Source organism: Herpailurus yagouaroundi, unplaced genomic scaffold, assembly GCF_014898765.1.
Source record: "Herpailurus yagouaroundi ecotype Mexico unplaced genomic scaffold, PumYag 163, whole genome shotgun sequence".
NCBI classification, from domain to species: domain Eukaryota; kingdom Metazoa; phylum Chordata; class Mammalia; order Carnivora; family Felidae; genus Herpailurus; species Herpailurus yagouaroundi.
In genome coordinates this window covers 62,474,342-62,487,256 of record NW_024412404.1, presented here as the reverse complement: position 1 = coordinate 62,487,256, position 12,915 = coordinate 62,474,342, and the positions used below count along the sequence as shown (strand labels likewise).

Below are 12,915 nucleotides of genomic sequence, written 5' to 3'. Positions count from 1 at the left end.
GTCAGTAGAGCCAGACAAGTCTGGACCCAGGGAAGACAGCAAACCTCTCGTTGCTGGTCTCAAGGCCGCGAGATGGGCAGTTCGGTGGCCTCTGCATCACATAGGGTCCTTTGGAATGCTGTGCTCCCAGGAAAGACTCTTTCTCGCTCCCTCCTCCCTCCCTCCCCCTTTTTCCACCCCCCTGCCCTCTCCCTCTTTCCCTTCCTTCCTCCCTCCCTCCCTCCCCCCCTCCCTCCCTCCCTCCCCCCTCCCTCCCTCCCTCCCTCCCTTCCTTCCTTCCTTCCTTCCTTCCTTCCTTCCTTCCTTCCTTCCTTCCTTTTATCCTTCCCTTCCTTCCCTTCCTCCCCTTCTTCCCTTCCTTCCCTTCCTTCCTTCCTCACCTCCTCACTTCCTTACTTCCAGGCTTGAGAGAATGGCTGGGTGGAGCAGATAGGCATCAGCACGAGCAGGTTCAAATGGTGACTGTCTGGACCTAGGAATGGCCTTCACAGCCCCCAGAGAACCAAGCAGATGCCCTCTTCCCTGCTGCCCTTGTTTAGTTTTCTTTCGTTATTGCTCAAACTTCTTCCCTGGCTGTCTTTATCATGGAACTTCCAAATCTAAGATGGAGCCCCATGGCGTGACTCACTGGGGACTGTCCAGCATGACTCTCAGGCTTGAATCTTGGCGGGTGGCACTTCGTGTGGGAACCACGCTGCCATCAGTTGGGACTGGACGATCTTATCGATGTCCCTGGGAGGACCACAGGGAGAACCCGCAGTGTTCTGCTTAAGGCACAGTAAACCCCACTTCACTGTGTGGATCATAGTGAATGTCTGCAGGTCTGGTATGTTCACACTCAAAGGGGAAGGCTGGACTCCATTATCTCTAAAGTCTTTCCCTCTCCTTCTTTGCTTTCGTTCTCGGCTTCCACATTCCCATTGCCTCAAAAGGTGGATGTTTAGCATTCCCAGCCTAAGTGCTAGTCCCTGCCTGCAGCAGGAGGGGGTGTGGTCCCGGGCCAGGGACTGATGCTCTGTCTCAGGAAAGGCATTTGGAGTCACTTCTTCATTCGGCCTCCCCCACAGCTTTCAGGTGGGGCTGGAGGGTTGTTCAAGGGGCATCTATGCTGAAAACCAAGAGGGAGTCAGTCCCCTGCAGAGGAGGGTGCTGTGCATGGAGCACGGCCACCGTGCTTGTCATCAGTTTTCTCCTGGCCCAACGCTTGATCCGAGGCTTGTAATTTTCACCTCTGAATTACTGCGTTAACAGAAGTGGCCCCAAAACATGAAGTGAGATGGAAAAGGACTGCATCGTACACCTGCACTGCCAAATGATTCACGAGCCAGTGATTCTCAGCATCGTGTAAACCTTCACTACGTTCTGTGTACAGAGAGAACTGTGCGGAAAACACGCAACCACACTTTGGAGATGAAGCCTTTGTGACTCTGTGACCCACTTGTCTGTCCCCCCGATCTTGCCCACCTGAGCCTCCCAGCATCCCTGTGAGTGGCACGTACGATTACCCCAATTTTCCTCACCGGAGACTGAGGCTCAGGGTGGTGACGGGACTTTGCGTGGTTGGCTTGGGACCAGAGCCGTCACTAAGCTAGTGCACCACCCCCCCCCTCCCCAGGGACACAGTGCTTCCTAACAAGAGCACTGCCTTCCAATGCCTGCTTGTAGCCGTCGCTCCTTCTGTGCCCGGCTCTCTTCTTCACCGGGACGTGTTTCTTGTCTTCTCCAGGGCTGAGGTCACTCGTTGTGTCGGCAGGAGTCTGCACTCGTTCCTTTTGGTCCCGGTAAGACAAGGCAGGAATTCTAAAAAGCAGCAGCGATCACTCCTGGGTCCTTTGTACGGTCCTGTAAATAATTCATCTGGACTTGAGGGGTCTGACGCTGAGAACACATTGAACCTCGCAGTAACCGGCGAGCTCTGCGTGCAGAACTTGAATCCAGCGGGAAAGAGAAATGGGTCTTTGAAATCAGAGACGACTTTGAGTGACCTGAGAACACAGGTAGAGGCACCGGAGACAGATGGACAGCAGCCAGACGGAGTATTTTTAAGGCACGTAAAGGTCACCCTCAAGGTTTCCACATACACATCCCGCACGCTTGGCAGCTGGGATCTGGGCACAACCAGCTCTGGAGTTGGAAGCACCGGGAGAGGTCCCAGCGAGCGCCCTTCCCGAGTTCCTCCTGCTGCTCTCGATACCTGGATCAAACAAAGAAAATTGTGTTTGCCAGGCTCGCCAGCTGAAGTCACAAGATTCCGGGTATCATGCAGCACTCTGGAATTCCTACCGAAAGTCATCAGAAGGGGTTTGCCACCCGCCACGGGGAAGAGGCCGTGCATCGGACCTTCCAGATAAAAGCGTTTAGTACAGAGTTGAAAAACCATGTGATGGTCATGGATTTTGTGAAGAGTAAGTGGCTCCCCTCCCAGAGAAGAGCCAAAGTTTGCGTCATCCGTATGTACCAAGGCCTGAAGACAGCTGAGCAGACAGCTGGCAGATATGAGGTATGGCTGAACCTGGGAGGGAAGGTGGGCACACAACCTAATTTGGAGGACCTGGAGGTGCTCCCCAGCAGACAGTGCAGGTGCTGTATCTGGTCTAATAAATTCATCATCTGTCTGTAGTGTTCCCCAGCAAATCTGGAGAAGAGGCGGTCATCTCTTTGAGTTTGGGAAAGGGGGACGCGTATCGGATGAGTGTGATTTACACAGGACACACATCCGCATTTGCCAACATTTAATAGTGACCGAGTCCATTTGTATCCACGTCTAGAAACTGCGGTACATTTCTGTGAGTTAGTAATCTCCTGTCTTTAAAAACAGATTCCTGTTTGTTTTCTGTGTGTTATGCAGAAAAACATCTTTTGACCTGCCTTCGTCGAATTAAAATACAATGATTTAAGCTAGGCCTGTAAGAATGGTCTTTTCTTTTCCCAGGGTGAGATCGAATTTTCAAACAGAAGCTACTCTGTGGGGGGGGAAAAAAAGGAGAAGTTTGGAGTTTAGAATGTCAAAGTGAGACAGACCCATCGCTCTGAGACATATTTGCATTCCGAAGCTAGTATAAGCCACGAGCGGTTATCTTGTCAGAAAGTAAACACGCATGAAATCTGACAGCTCTTTATTGTACATGGAATACATCACGAATGCCATTGTAATTGACTCCTATAGAGCTTACTTACCTCTTTTGATAAACGCAGTATGCAAATTACTAATGTTTCACCAAACGGTAGCCTTTCTGAATGTTGATGCTGTTAGGAAGGCCTGCCCATGAATGCTGGCAAATACCCCTGATCTTTTGTTCCCCACCCTGGGCTTCCTTATTCCAGGGCAATGCGAGAACCTGTTCTGCAGGGTGAAAGGCTGGCTTCTTCCAGTTCCAGCCCTGGGATTGTGAATTTCCATGTTCACAACAGAGATATAAAGGCCACAGAAATAATGGTGTTAATTAAATTCGGTAATAGTTGTTCATTAGTTCATCGCCCAATCAACCAGAGCAAAAGGTGTGCAATTAGAATATAATTGAAAGAAACCAGAGATATTATTATTCACAAGTAATTAATCGGATGGGGACAGAATTTTATCATTGTATAATTTTCATTGAGGTTATTTTTCGGTCCTCCAGAGAGAGGAAAACTTGTTGAATTATATCCTCATGCATTTCACAGAAGTGTTCCTGGCTCTAGTTTAAACCGTAAATGACAAAGAGCAACTCTTGTGTCCCTATTTTCTTATGCATAGAACTTCATTTATTCCTATAGCAACGCTGAAGGTAACAATGTGGAAAAGTACATCTTTGCAGGAGATTGTAGAACGCTTTAAGTATACTGACAGTCACAGCCACCACTTTTTTGTGGCCCCAACAACCCCCGCCTTCCCCTCCTGCAACTACCAGGGACAGCCAACAGTTGGAAGTTGTGGGCCCACTGCTCGGGAGTAACCTGGAGTCTGAGACCTTAAACTCAGTCTGAGACCTTCCCACAACCAGCAGGCTGTTCAGCTGGGTGGTCCTCACTGTGGCTAGAATGATTTGGGAAGCGGTCTGGACAGGGCCCTCTTTGTTCAAGGGCAGGCCAAGTTTGAAAACCAACATAGGATCCATGCCTCCTGCCCTTCTTACGTCCGAGATCTGCTCTGTTAGAAGCAAACATTTCACAATTTAAAATATTCCACATCCATTGAACTATTCATATTATTCCCACTAGGGCATGTCAGTATCATTTAGTTTAGGAGATCCAGGAAGAAGTCAACTTCCTTGCTCAATTTCCAAGCTGAACTGATGAGAGAGCCCAATTAACAGCCTCTGGGCCCTGTCCGACTTGGCCCCAGTCACCCATTCGTTCTCTCTTGCCAACTCCAAGGCCATCAGTTAATCTGCCTGGACTGTGACCATAAAGTACCTCGTGGGGGCGGGGGGAGATGAACAGGGTCACTAAAATGAGCTCTCCATGCACAAAGGTACACTAGGTTAAAGAAACTAGCTGCTTCTCCAGTAAAAACGAGTTATGGAAATTTTGTTTCTGCAAAAACCTCGTGGATTTCAAGTCCCTCCCGTGATGACTCACGAATCTGCTGGAGCTGAGTTTAACATCCGAAACTGGCATTTCCTTAAAACCGTGGCCTTGGTCTTGGCTGTGTTAATGCTTGGAGACGCTGCCTCTCCTCCGAGATAAGCGGTGAATCAGCCCAGCTCTGTCCCAGCGATGGTCTAGCCACTCATCCCCTTACTTAATCTGCCTGGTAATAGGAACAAACACCCGATCCGTTGTCTGAAAGGTAACTAGGGTGCGAAGCAGATGGCAGTGAGGGTGCTGGAGATCCTGGTTTGCAAAGCCTTGGTCCCTGCTGACTCCAGAATGCCCCAAACTATTAAAAACACAGAGGGTCCTTCTCTCCCTGCTTAGATACCTGGTAAGTTTCAGACATAAAAATAGCCAGAAGTCAGTAATTTGAGCTCTGGTTGCTGTCAGTGTGGCAGGCACGGCCACATTCTGACTGAGAGTCCTTGCAAAAGCAGAGCATGGATGGTTTCCACTCGGTTCGGGAAGGGAACCATATGGAATTCGGAGATGTGCTTGTATCTTCTAATTGGTTGTGGAGAACTTTCTGATGACAGACACACGCTGGGGCATGCAAGCCAAGTCTCATCCTGTAAATGTATTTCTTACATTTAATCATTAGAGGAGCCAGAGAAAGTTTCCGTATTTGGTAATCGCCTTTTGGCCATACTTTTCAAGATTTTCCCAAACCTCTATTATTTTTATCTTCCTACTTATCTTTTTTTTTTTTTTTTTTTGGATTTGGCAGTGATGCTCAATTCTGGCTGCATATAAGAATCATGGCAAACTGATTTTTTTGTATGCAAAAACTGCCCACATTTGATGTACACATTTTGATGAGTTCGGGCATACGTTTACACCCGTGATGCCATTACCACAATCAAGGTAATAGACATACCCATCACCTCGAAATATTTCCTTGTGTTCTTCTGCATGTTAATTTTTTGTTTGTTGTTTTTTGTTGGTAAGAATACTTAACGTGAGATGTGTTCTTTTACCATGAAGTGTGTAATGCCACGCCGTTAACCACGGGCGCAGCTTGGCATGGCAGAGTTCTGCACTTACTCATCTGGACGGACCGTCCAGCATAACTGGAGCTTTCTACCCCTCAGCCAGCCTCTCTGTTGCCCCTTCCTCGGCCCCTGGCAACCACAATCCTGTTTTTTTGCTTCTGTGAGTTTGACTAGTTTAGATACCTCATGTGGGTGGAATCATGCAGCATTTGTCCTTCTGTGACGGGCCCATTTCAGCATAATGTCTTCGAGTTTCATCCATGTTGTCACAAATGGTAGGATTGTCTTCATTTTTTACGCCTGAATAATATTCCATTGCATGTAAATACCACATTTTTTTTTTAATTTTTTTTTAACATTTATTTATTTTTGAGACAGAGAGAGACTGAGCATGAACGGGGGAGGGTCAGAGAGAGGGAGACACAGACTCTGAAACAGGCTCCGGGCTCTGAGCTGTCAGCACAGGGGCCCGATGCAGGGCTCGAACTCACGGACCGCGAGATCGTGACCTGAGCCGAAGTCGGCGCTCAACCGACGGAGCCACCCAGGCGCCCCAGTACCACATATTTTTATCCGTTCATCTGTCACTAGACGTTTGGGTTATTTTTTTATGGTGAACTTTTTAAATTTTAATTTAATTTAACTTTATCTATCTATCTATCTATCTATCTATCTATCTATCTATCTATATCTATCTATCTATGTTCAAGTTAACATACAGTGTAATATTGGTTCAGGAGTAGAAGCCAGTGATTCATCTCTTACATACGACACCCAGTGCTCATCCCAACAAGTGCCCTTCTCCATGCCCAGCCCCTATTTAGCCCATCACCCCAACCAACTCCCTCCATCAACCCCCGGTTTGTTCTCTGTACTTAAGAGTCTCTTACAGTTTGCCTCCCTCTCAGTTTTTATCTTATTTTTCCTTCCCCTGTGTTCATCTGTTTTGTTTTTTAAATTCCACAAATGAGTGAAATCATATGTGAGTTGTCTTTCTCCAACCGACTTATTTCACTTAGCATAACACACTCGAGGTTCATCCACGTTGTTGCAAATGGCGAGATTTTATTCTTTTTGATCGTTGAGTAATAGTCCATTGTGTGTACACACCACATCTTCTTTAGCTTATCTTTTCGGTAAACTGTAAGAAACTACATATGTCTACGGCCCAGCCAAGGCCATTGTGACCCAGCGCAGGTGTCTGATCTTGTTGCATTCCTTTAAAGAGCATTGAACTTTGTTCTGGCATGAGGTCAAGTTACTTGAAAACGGTCAGATCCTTTTGAGGCTTACTTTCAGCAGACTTTAGTCTAGAGTATTGGCCCTCAGTCAGTAATGATTTTCCCCTGGGTGATATCTGGTAAAGTCTGGAGACGTTTGGTTTCGACAGCTTGGGGCAGATGCTTCGGGTACCTTCTGGGTAGAGCCCAGGGATGCTGCTGAAAACATGGGTTTTCCATGTATACTATCATGTCATCTGCAAACAGTGAAAGCTTGACTTCATTTGAATGTACTACAGCATCTGGGACAGTCTTCTGCCAACACCAACGGGAATTGCCCGGCCCTGGTCTAGGGCTAATTTAGCCCCACTGTCAAGGACTCTACTCAATGCCCTGTGTATGCGACATCTTTCCACCAGGGCCAGTAGGAATGTGAACTGTTTCCAGCTCTGGGTTAAGTCCCGGAAGTGTCTGACCTACTACTTCCTGGTGATTCTTTTTCTGGGATTCGTGAAGTTTTCCCTCAAGCATGCGAAGACCGGTATTCGGCCAAAGGCTAGAGGGACCCATTGCTGGTTGTCGGATCTCTTCTTTCCTTGCAGGTCACTCCTTTTCAGTATTTAGCCCCCCAATTCTGGCTGCCTCAGCTTCTCTGAGTCCCGATCTCTGCCTCCTCCACTCAGTGAGGCTCCTGGGCTCTCTTAAGTTTCCCCTTTCTGCTCTGCAGCCTGGAAGCTTCCTCTGGGTGGGGACAGTCGTAGGGCTCCCTGCTCTCACGTCCCCTCCATCCAGGATTGCAGACCCCCATTGCTTTGTATCCAGTGTCTGAATGCTGTTGCCTCATAGCCTTTGTCTGTTTACTCCATCGTGGCTGGAAGCAGTGTCTCCCTGGGTGGTTTTGATGTCCCACTGGCTTTGAGAAATGCCACTCTGGGCTTTGCTGAATGTTTTCCAGTGGTTGGGGTGAGCCCGTAGGTCATAGGAGATGAAAATACTCAAGTTTTCAGTGCCTGGGCTTCAAGATCACTTTCTTTAGGGAATGAAGCAGTCAGCGAGATAAGACAGGAAGTAAAACAAACATTCCCTTTCTTCTCACAGTTATCAGAGGGGGCAAAATGATTTACCTTTTCCCAACCAAGCTGGAGAGGTGTAGGCAGACTGGAGTCTTCAGAATCTCATTTTTCTTCCTGTAGTCCTGGCCTCCACATGAGATTTTCGCCAGATTAATCTGCTGGTGGCTCTGGGTATAGTGAAGGCACTGAGCTCTCCATGTAAAAAGGGTTGAGAAAAGGACATTTGACAAAGGACAATAAACATTTCGTGTATATTTATTTTTGAGAGAGAGAGAGAGAACGAGAGAGAGAGAGAAAACGCAAGCAGAGGAGGGGCAGAGAGAGAGGGAGACACAGAATCCGAAGCAGGCTCCAGGCTCTGAGCCGTCAGCACAGAGCCTGACATGGGGCTCCAACTCATGAACCGCGAGATCATGACCTGAGCCGATGTTGGATGCTTAACCGACTGAGCCACCCAGGCGCCCCAGGACAATAAACATTTCAATTAGCTCTGCCACCCCATCGACAGATCAGGACCCCCTGCCTCATCTGTGGGACCCGCTTCCTGCCTGAGCACATCCTTGGTGCTCCTCCCGGAAGCCTCAACGACTCACCTCCACTGACAGTGGCTGGTAGTCTCCGTTCAAATGCAGGAAGAGGGAAATGATGAAGCGACCACCCTTGGGTCTCAGTGCTGCCTACCCTTCCAGCCCCTCCCTGCATATGTCAATGGGAGGCTGCACGTCAGAGGGCAAGGTTCTCGGGAGGTACAAGGGGTCCGAGGGCTGAAATCAGTTTTGTTGCATCAGGAAGCACATATGCTGATGAGGTCTCCAAACTAGCTGCGCTCTGAATGTTTTGTTGTCGGTGATGTGCAGCTGGATCCAGAACGCCTGCAGTCTCTTGAGATCTGACACTGTTGTGGCCAACGTCCTTCAGGAAATGGGGCATGGGTGGGGCCCCACGTCCACGTCTCAGCCAAAGCAAAGGCTGATGGAAGATGAACGGGGTGGTGTGGCTAAGTGTGAGGGCGTTGGGTTGAGTCTTTCTGGGGTCTTGCTAGATGAGTGACCTTGGAAATTTTCTTGACATCTTTGAGCCTTGGTTTCCCCATCTGTGTTCATGGAACCATGAGGAGATCTACCTCCTAGGTTTGCTGTAGGGATTACAAGAGGTTATATAAAGGGCTAAGCCTCCGGTCTAGCAGAGAGGCAGCATTCCATACAAGCGAGTTGTGGCTGTTCAAGTTCCAACATGCCTTTTTCTGCCATCCCCAACCCTGCGCCAAGGACACGGCACCAAGATGTGGCCCCTGGGACCAACCTAACTGTAACCGGTGCTTTGAGGATGCTGCTCCTGGCAAGCAGTCCTGTTTACATTGGGGTGAATACCCACAATCCTTCTTCCCCACGCTCAGAGTGCCAGGTGACAGGGACTTGGGACCTTCTGTGCTCTTGGCTCAGGGTACCCTCCACTCCCCAAGCAACTCAGACATCAGTCAGCAAATTGACCCTGAGCTGAATGTACAGTTTCTACTCAGAACCCAGCTAGTTCTGCGGTCAGCTGCAAATTCCCCCTTTGACCAGAGACTACTGAGAATGTGGGTCCATACACATCTTGCTTCCTGCCCGATCGAGCCGGGGCTGAGGCAAGAAGGATTAACAGGGCCTTTTCCATGTAAGTTGCACCCTCCCTTAGAAGATCTGCAAGGCGGGAAAGGAGTTTGCCACCCCAGGAAGGACCGAATGGCCTTCACATTTTAGTGTCCCCCAGGATCCTCAAGAGAATGTTCTAGGAAGGTATATCCCTGGGCTCTGGGAACGGTGGGGTCCAGAAACGCCTCTGTTTTTAACATGAAATGCAGGTGATTCCAATTAAGGTCTAAAATTGTGATCTGGAATGTCCAGACTGTTATTTTCTAACTGCATGAACCACGGACACAACCAAGAAGTCCAAGGGACTCGCCTGTGTTGAGAAGGCAGGAGCGAAGGGGCACGGAGTGGGGGGAGGGGAGGCACGGTCCTAGAGGAGAGCGGCTGGGCCGCTGTGTGCCAGGATCACTGAGAGACAGAGATGGAACAAAAGGGGCCGTTGTTTGGTCCCTGAATTGCCTCATTGATCCTCAACCACAGCTGTGTAAGGCACATGAGCCCTGTTTTTCCAAAGAGAAAGTTCTGTGAGCCCTGATAGCTGATGCAGGCTGCATGGGGACACAGAGGCGGAAGGAGGGTCCACCTCAGTTATGTCCCACTCTGAGGTTGTGCTTCCGGCGTGGTGTTGGGGAGTGGGGATATGGGGGAGCTGCGCTTGTCCCGACAGCAGAGGGTGGGAGCCCAGGGGTCTTCAGGGTTGACTGTGGACGAAACCAACTGTTCTGGGATTGGGCGGTAAGAGGCAGGTATACACCTCTCCCTCTGCTATAGGAATCTTCCCCTCCTACAGCTCTTTGCCAAGCACTTTCTTCTGGTCCTTCGGTCCCTCACGGGTGCTCACTCCTCTCTGTGCTGTCCCATGTCAGGTCCCTTTCCGGTGGGTTAAGAGGAAATATTGGGCTGATCTGCTTTAAAAAATATTTATCGAGGACCTACTCTGTGCCAGGGGCTGTGCTAGGTGCTGGTGACACAGCGGTCCAGAAGGCAGGTTTCCTGCCCATGCTGGTGAGGGAGGCAGCCACCCCAGTGAGTGCCGAGTCAGGCTGTCTACACTGGGCTGTGGGTCCGGAGAACTCAGCAAGGATGCACAGGGAAGGAGACATTTGGGCATGTTCTTCACGGAAGGTTGGGCGTCTCCTATGACTGGTAGGGAGAGTGAGAATGTGGGGCACAGGTGGAGAAGACATTTCAGGCTGAAAGGTGGGCAGCTCCTGGATAGTGGCACAGGAGGACCACACCTAAGCAGGGCCCAGTGGTCTAGAATTGCAGCTAGGATTTGCAGGGCACAGTTCCTGAGAGGAGGGAGCCAGGCAGAGAAAGAGGTTCAGAAGTTGGGGAAGTTGGGTCTGTGGCTAAAAACTAACCTGTGCTGTGAGAAATCATGAGGCCAGACAAAGAACAGCCCACAAGGAAAGAACAGCTACTGGGAAGCTAGAAGATGAACGCTTCTTGGAGCTCACTCAGGGCAATGGATCATTAAGTTCCTCACCATCCAGTATGGAGAGACCTCACGGAGCACAGGGTAAATTCGGTAGAGACCCTAAAAGGGTCAGGCCTTGGAAGTATGCCAAATTAGCCCCAGAGTAAAGGCTAGTCTAGATCCATCCTATAACAGTGTTAGAAGCACATCTTGAGCTCCTCTGCGAGCAGTCTAAGTGCCTGCCACAACAAAGTTCAGCGCTCGTTAAAGGATTATGACAAAATTCAGCAAGTGATAATATAACACTAAAAATATCTAGCATCCAGACAAAGCTTACTAGACATTCAAAGGAGCAGGGGAGCACGATACGTAACCAGGAGACATCGTGATTCATAGAAACAGATTTATAAATGACAGAGGTGATGGAATTAACAGGCAAGGATTTTTTAAAAAGCTGTTATAAGACTGTTGTTTTTCCTTTATTTTTATTTATTTTTTTACTTGAGAGAGAGAGAATAAGAGAGAGAGCATGAGCTGGGGAGAGGGACACAGGGAGAGAGAGAATCCCAAGCAGGCTCCACGCTCAGTGAGGAGCCTGATGTGGGGTTCAATCATGGTCTGTTGTTTTGCTTTTAAATTCAGGGGTTTATGGAAACATGTCACATCATGGGGAGAGAAATAGATGATTAAAAATGAACCAAACAGAACTTATAGAGAAGAAAATGAGTGGAGAGAAGGAGGGAGTGAGGAAGGGAGGGAGGGAGAGAGAGAGAGAGAGAACAGAGCCTGAGTGACCTACAGGATAACATCCATATCAAGAGATCCAACACACATACAATTGGAATCTCAGAGTGGGGGGTGAGAGCAGGAAAATGATTTGGAGAAATAATGGCTGAAAATTTTCCAATTTTAATGGGACGCATGTCAACACATTGCTTGTCAGGTATACGTATTAGCAGAGGCCAGATCATCAAGATTGGCCCATGCCTAGATAAATACTATATATTTCTTTGTTTCCCAGTGGTGGTCACAGCATTATCAATCAGGGTTCTCCAGTGCAAGGGGTGTGTTTGTTTCCTTGTGGTCATCACGTGTAATTAACTGAGGCAGTTTGCTTATTTACTTATGGCTGAGATAATGTCAACTTAGTGTAGGATCGCTTCAGCTCCAATGGGCTATCAGGAAAGGGAAAAACTATCTGACAGATGCTATCTGTATTATTTTTGCTATTCCTGCAAAACAAATGATCACACAAGTGGCTGAAAATGACACCTGTTTATTATTTCACAGTTTTGTCGATCAGATGTGCTGGGGTGGGTTGGCCAGCCCCTCCACCGAGGTCTTTCCAGGCTGAGTCAAGATGTCACACGAGGCTGTGATCTCATTTGAGGCTCGGAGGCCTCTTCCAATATCACTGATTCTTGTCAGATTTCAGTTCTCTGTGGTTGTAGGGCTGAGTCCCCATTTTCTTGGTGGCTGTCAGCTGGCACTCTCAGCTCCTGGAAACTGTCCTCAGGTCCTTGCCACGTGGCTCCAGCCACAGACAGTTCACAACATGTTTGCTTTCTCGTGGAGACAAGGACAATCTGCTGCTTTGAATCTCTCCGACTGCTTTTAGAGACGCACCTGATTAGGTCAGGCCCACCTGGTATAATCTCCCTTTTGATGAACTCAACGTCAACTGATCAGCAACTTTAATTCTACCTGCAAAGCCCTTTGTGCCATATAATATAACTTCACTGTGGAAGTGAGAACCCATTGTGATCACAGACTCCACTCACCCTGAAAGGAAAGAGACTGTGTGGGACGTGTGTGGGAATCTTGGGGGCTGTCTTAGCATTCTGGCTACACTATATTTTAAATGTTTGTATCTGTGGAGAAAAGGAAATTGAAGGAGGCCTTGGAATTGAAGGCACATAGGTTGGAGCCTCTGTCTAGGAGGAAGTCCACGAGGAAAGGTGTCTCTGATCTGCTCTGGGTCAGCCCTGTGTCCCCAGCACCAGG

At 48.6% G+C, this 12,915-nt stretch overlaps 1 protein-coding gene across 4 annotated transcripts in view; it reads left to right on the top strand.

Moving 5' to 3' along the window:
- The window catches only part of CUNH10orf90 (chromosome unknown C10orf90 homolog), a 264,377-nt gene that overhangs the window by 41,789 nt on the left and 209,673 nt on the right, over positions 1 to 12,915 (top strand). Inside the window, exon 1 of one of the 4 annotated variants that reach the window (XM_040486766.1) lies at positions 989 to 2,500. The exons of 1 other annotated variant lie outside the window; for it this stretch is intronic. In XM_040486766.1, coding sequence (XP_040342700.1) covers positions 2,261 to 2,500 — 240 coding nt within the window. In that variant the 5' untranslated portion in view covers positions 989 to 2,260. Of the gene's footprint in view, positions 1 to 988; positions 2,501 to 12,915 lie in introns of those variants that run through there. 2 more of the 4 variants (XM_040486756.1, XM_040486757.1) reach the window with 2 other exon arrangements.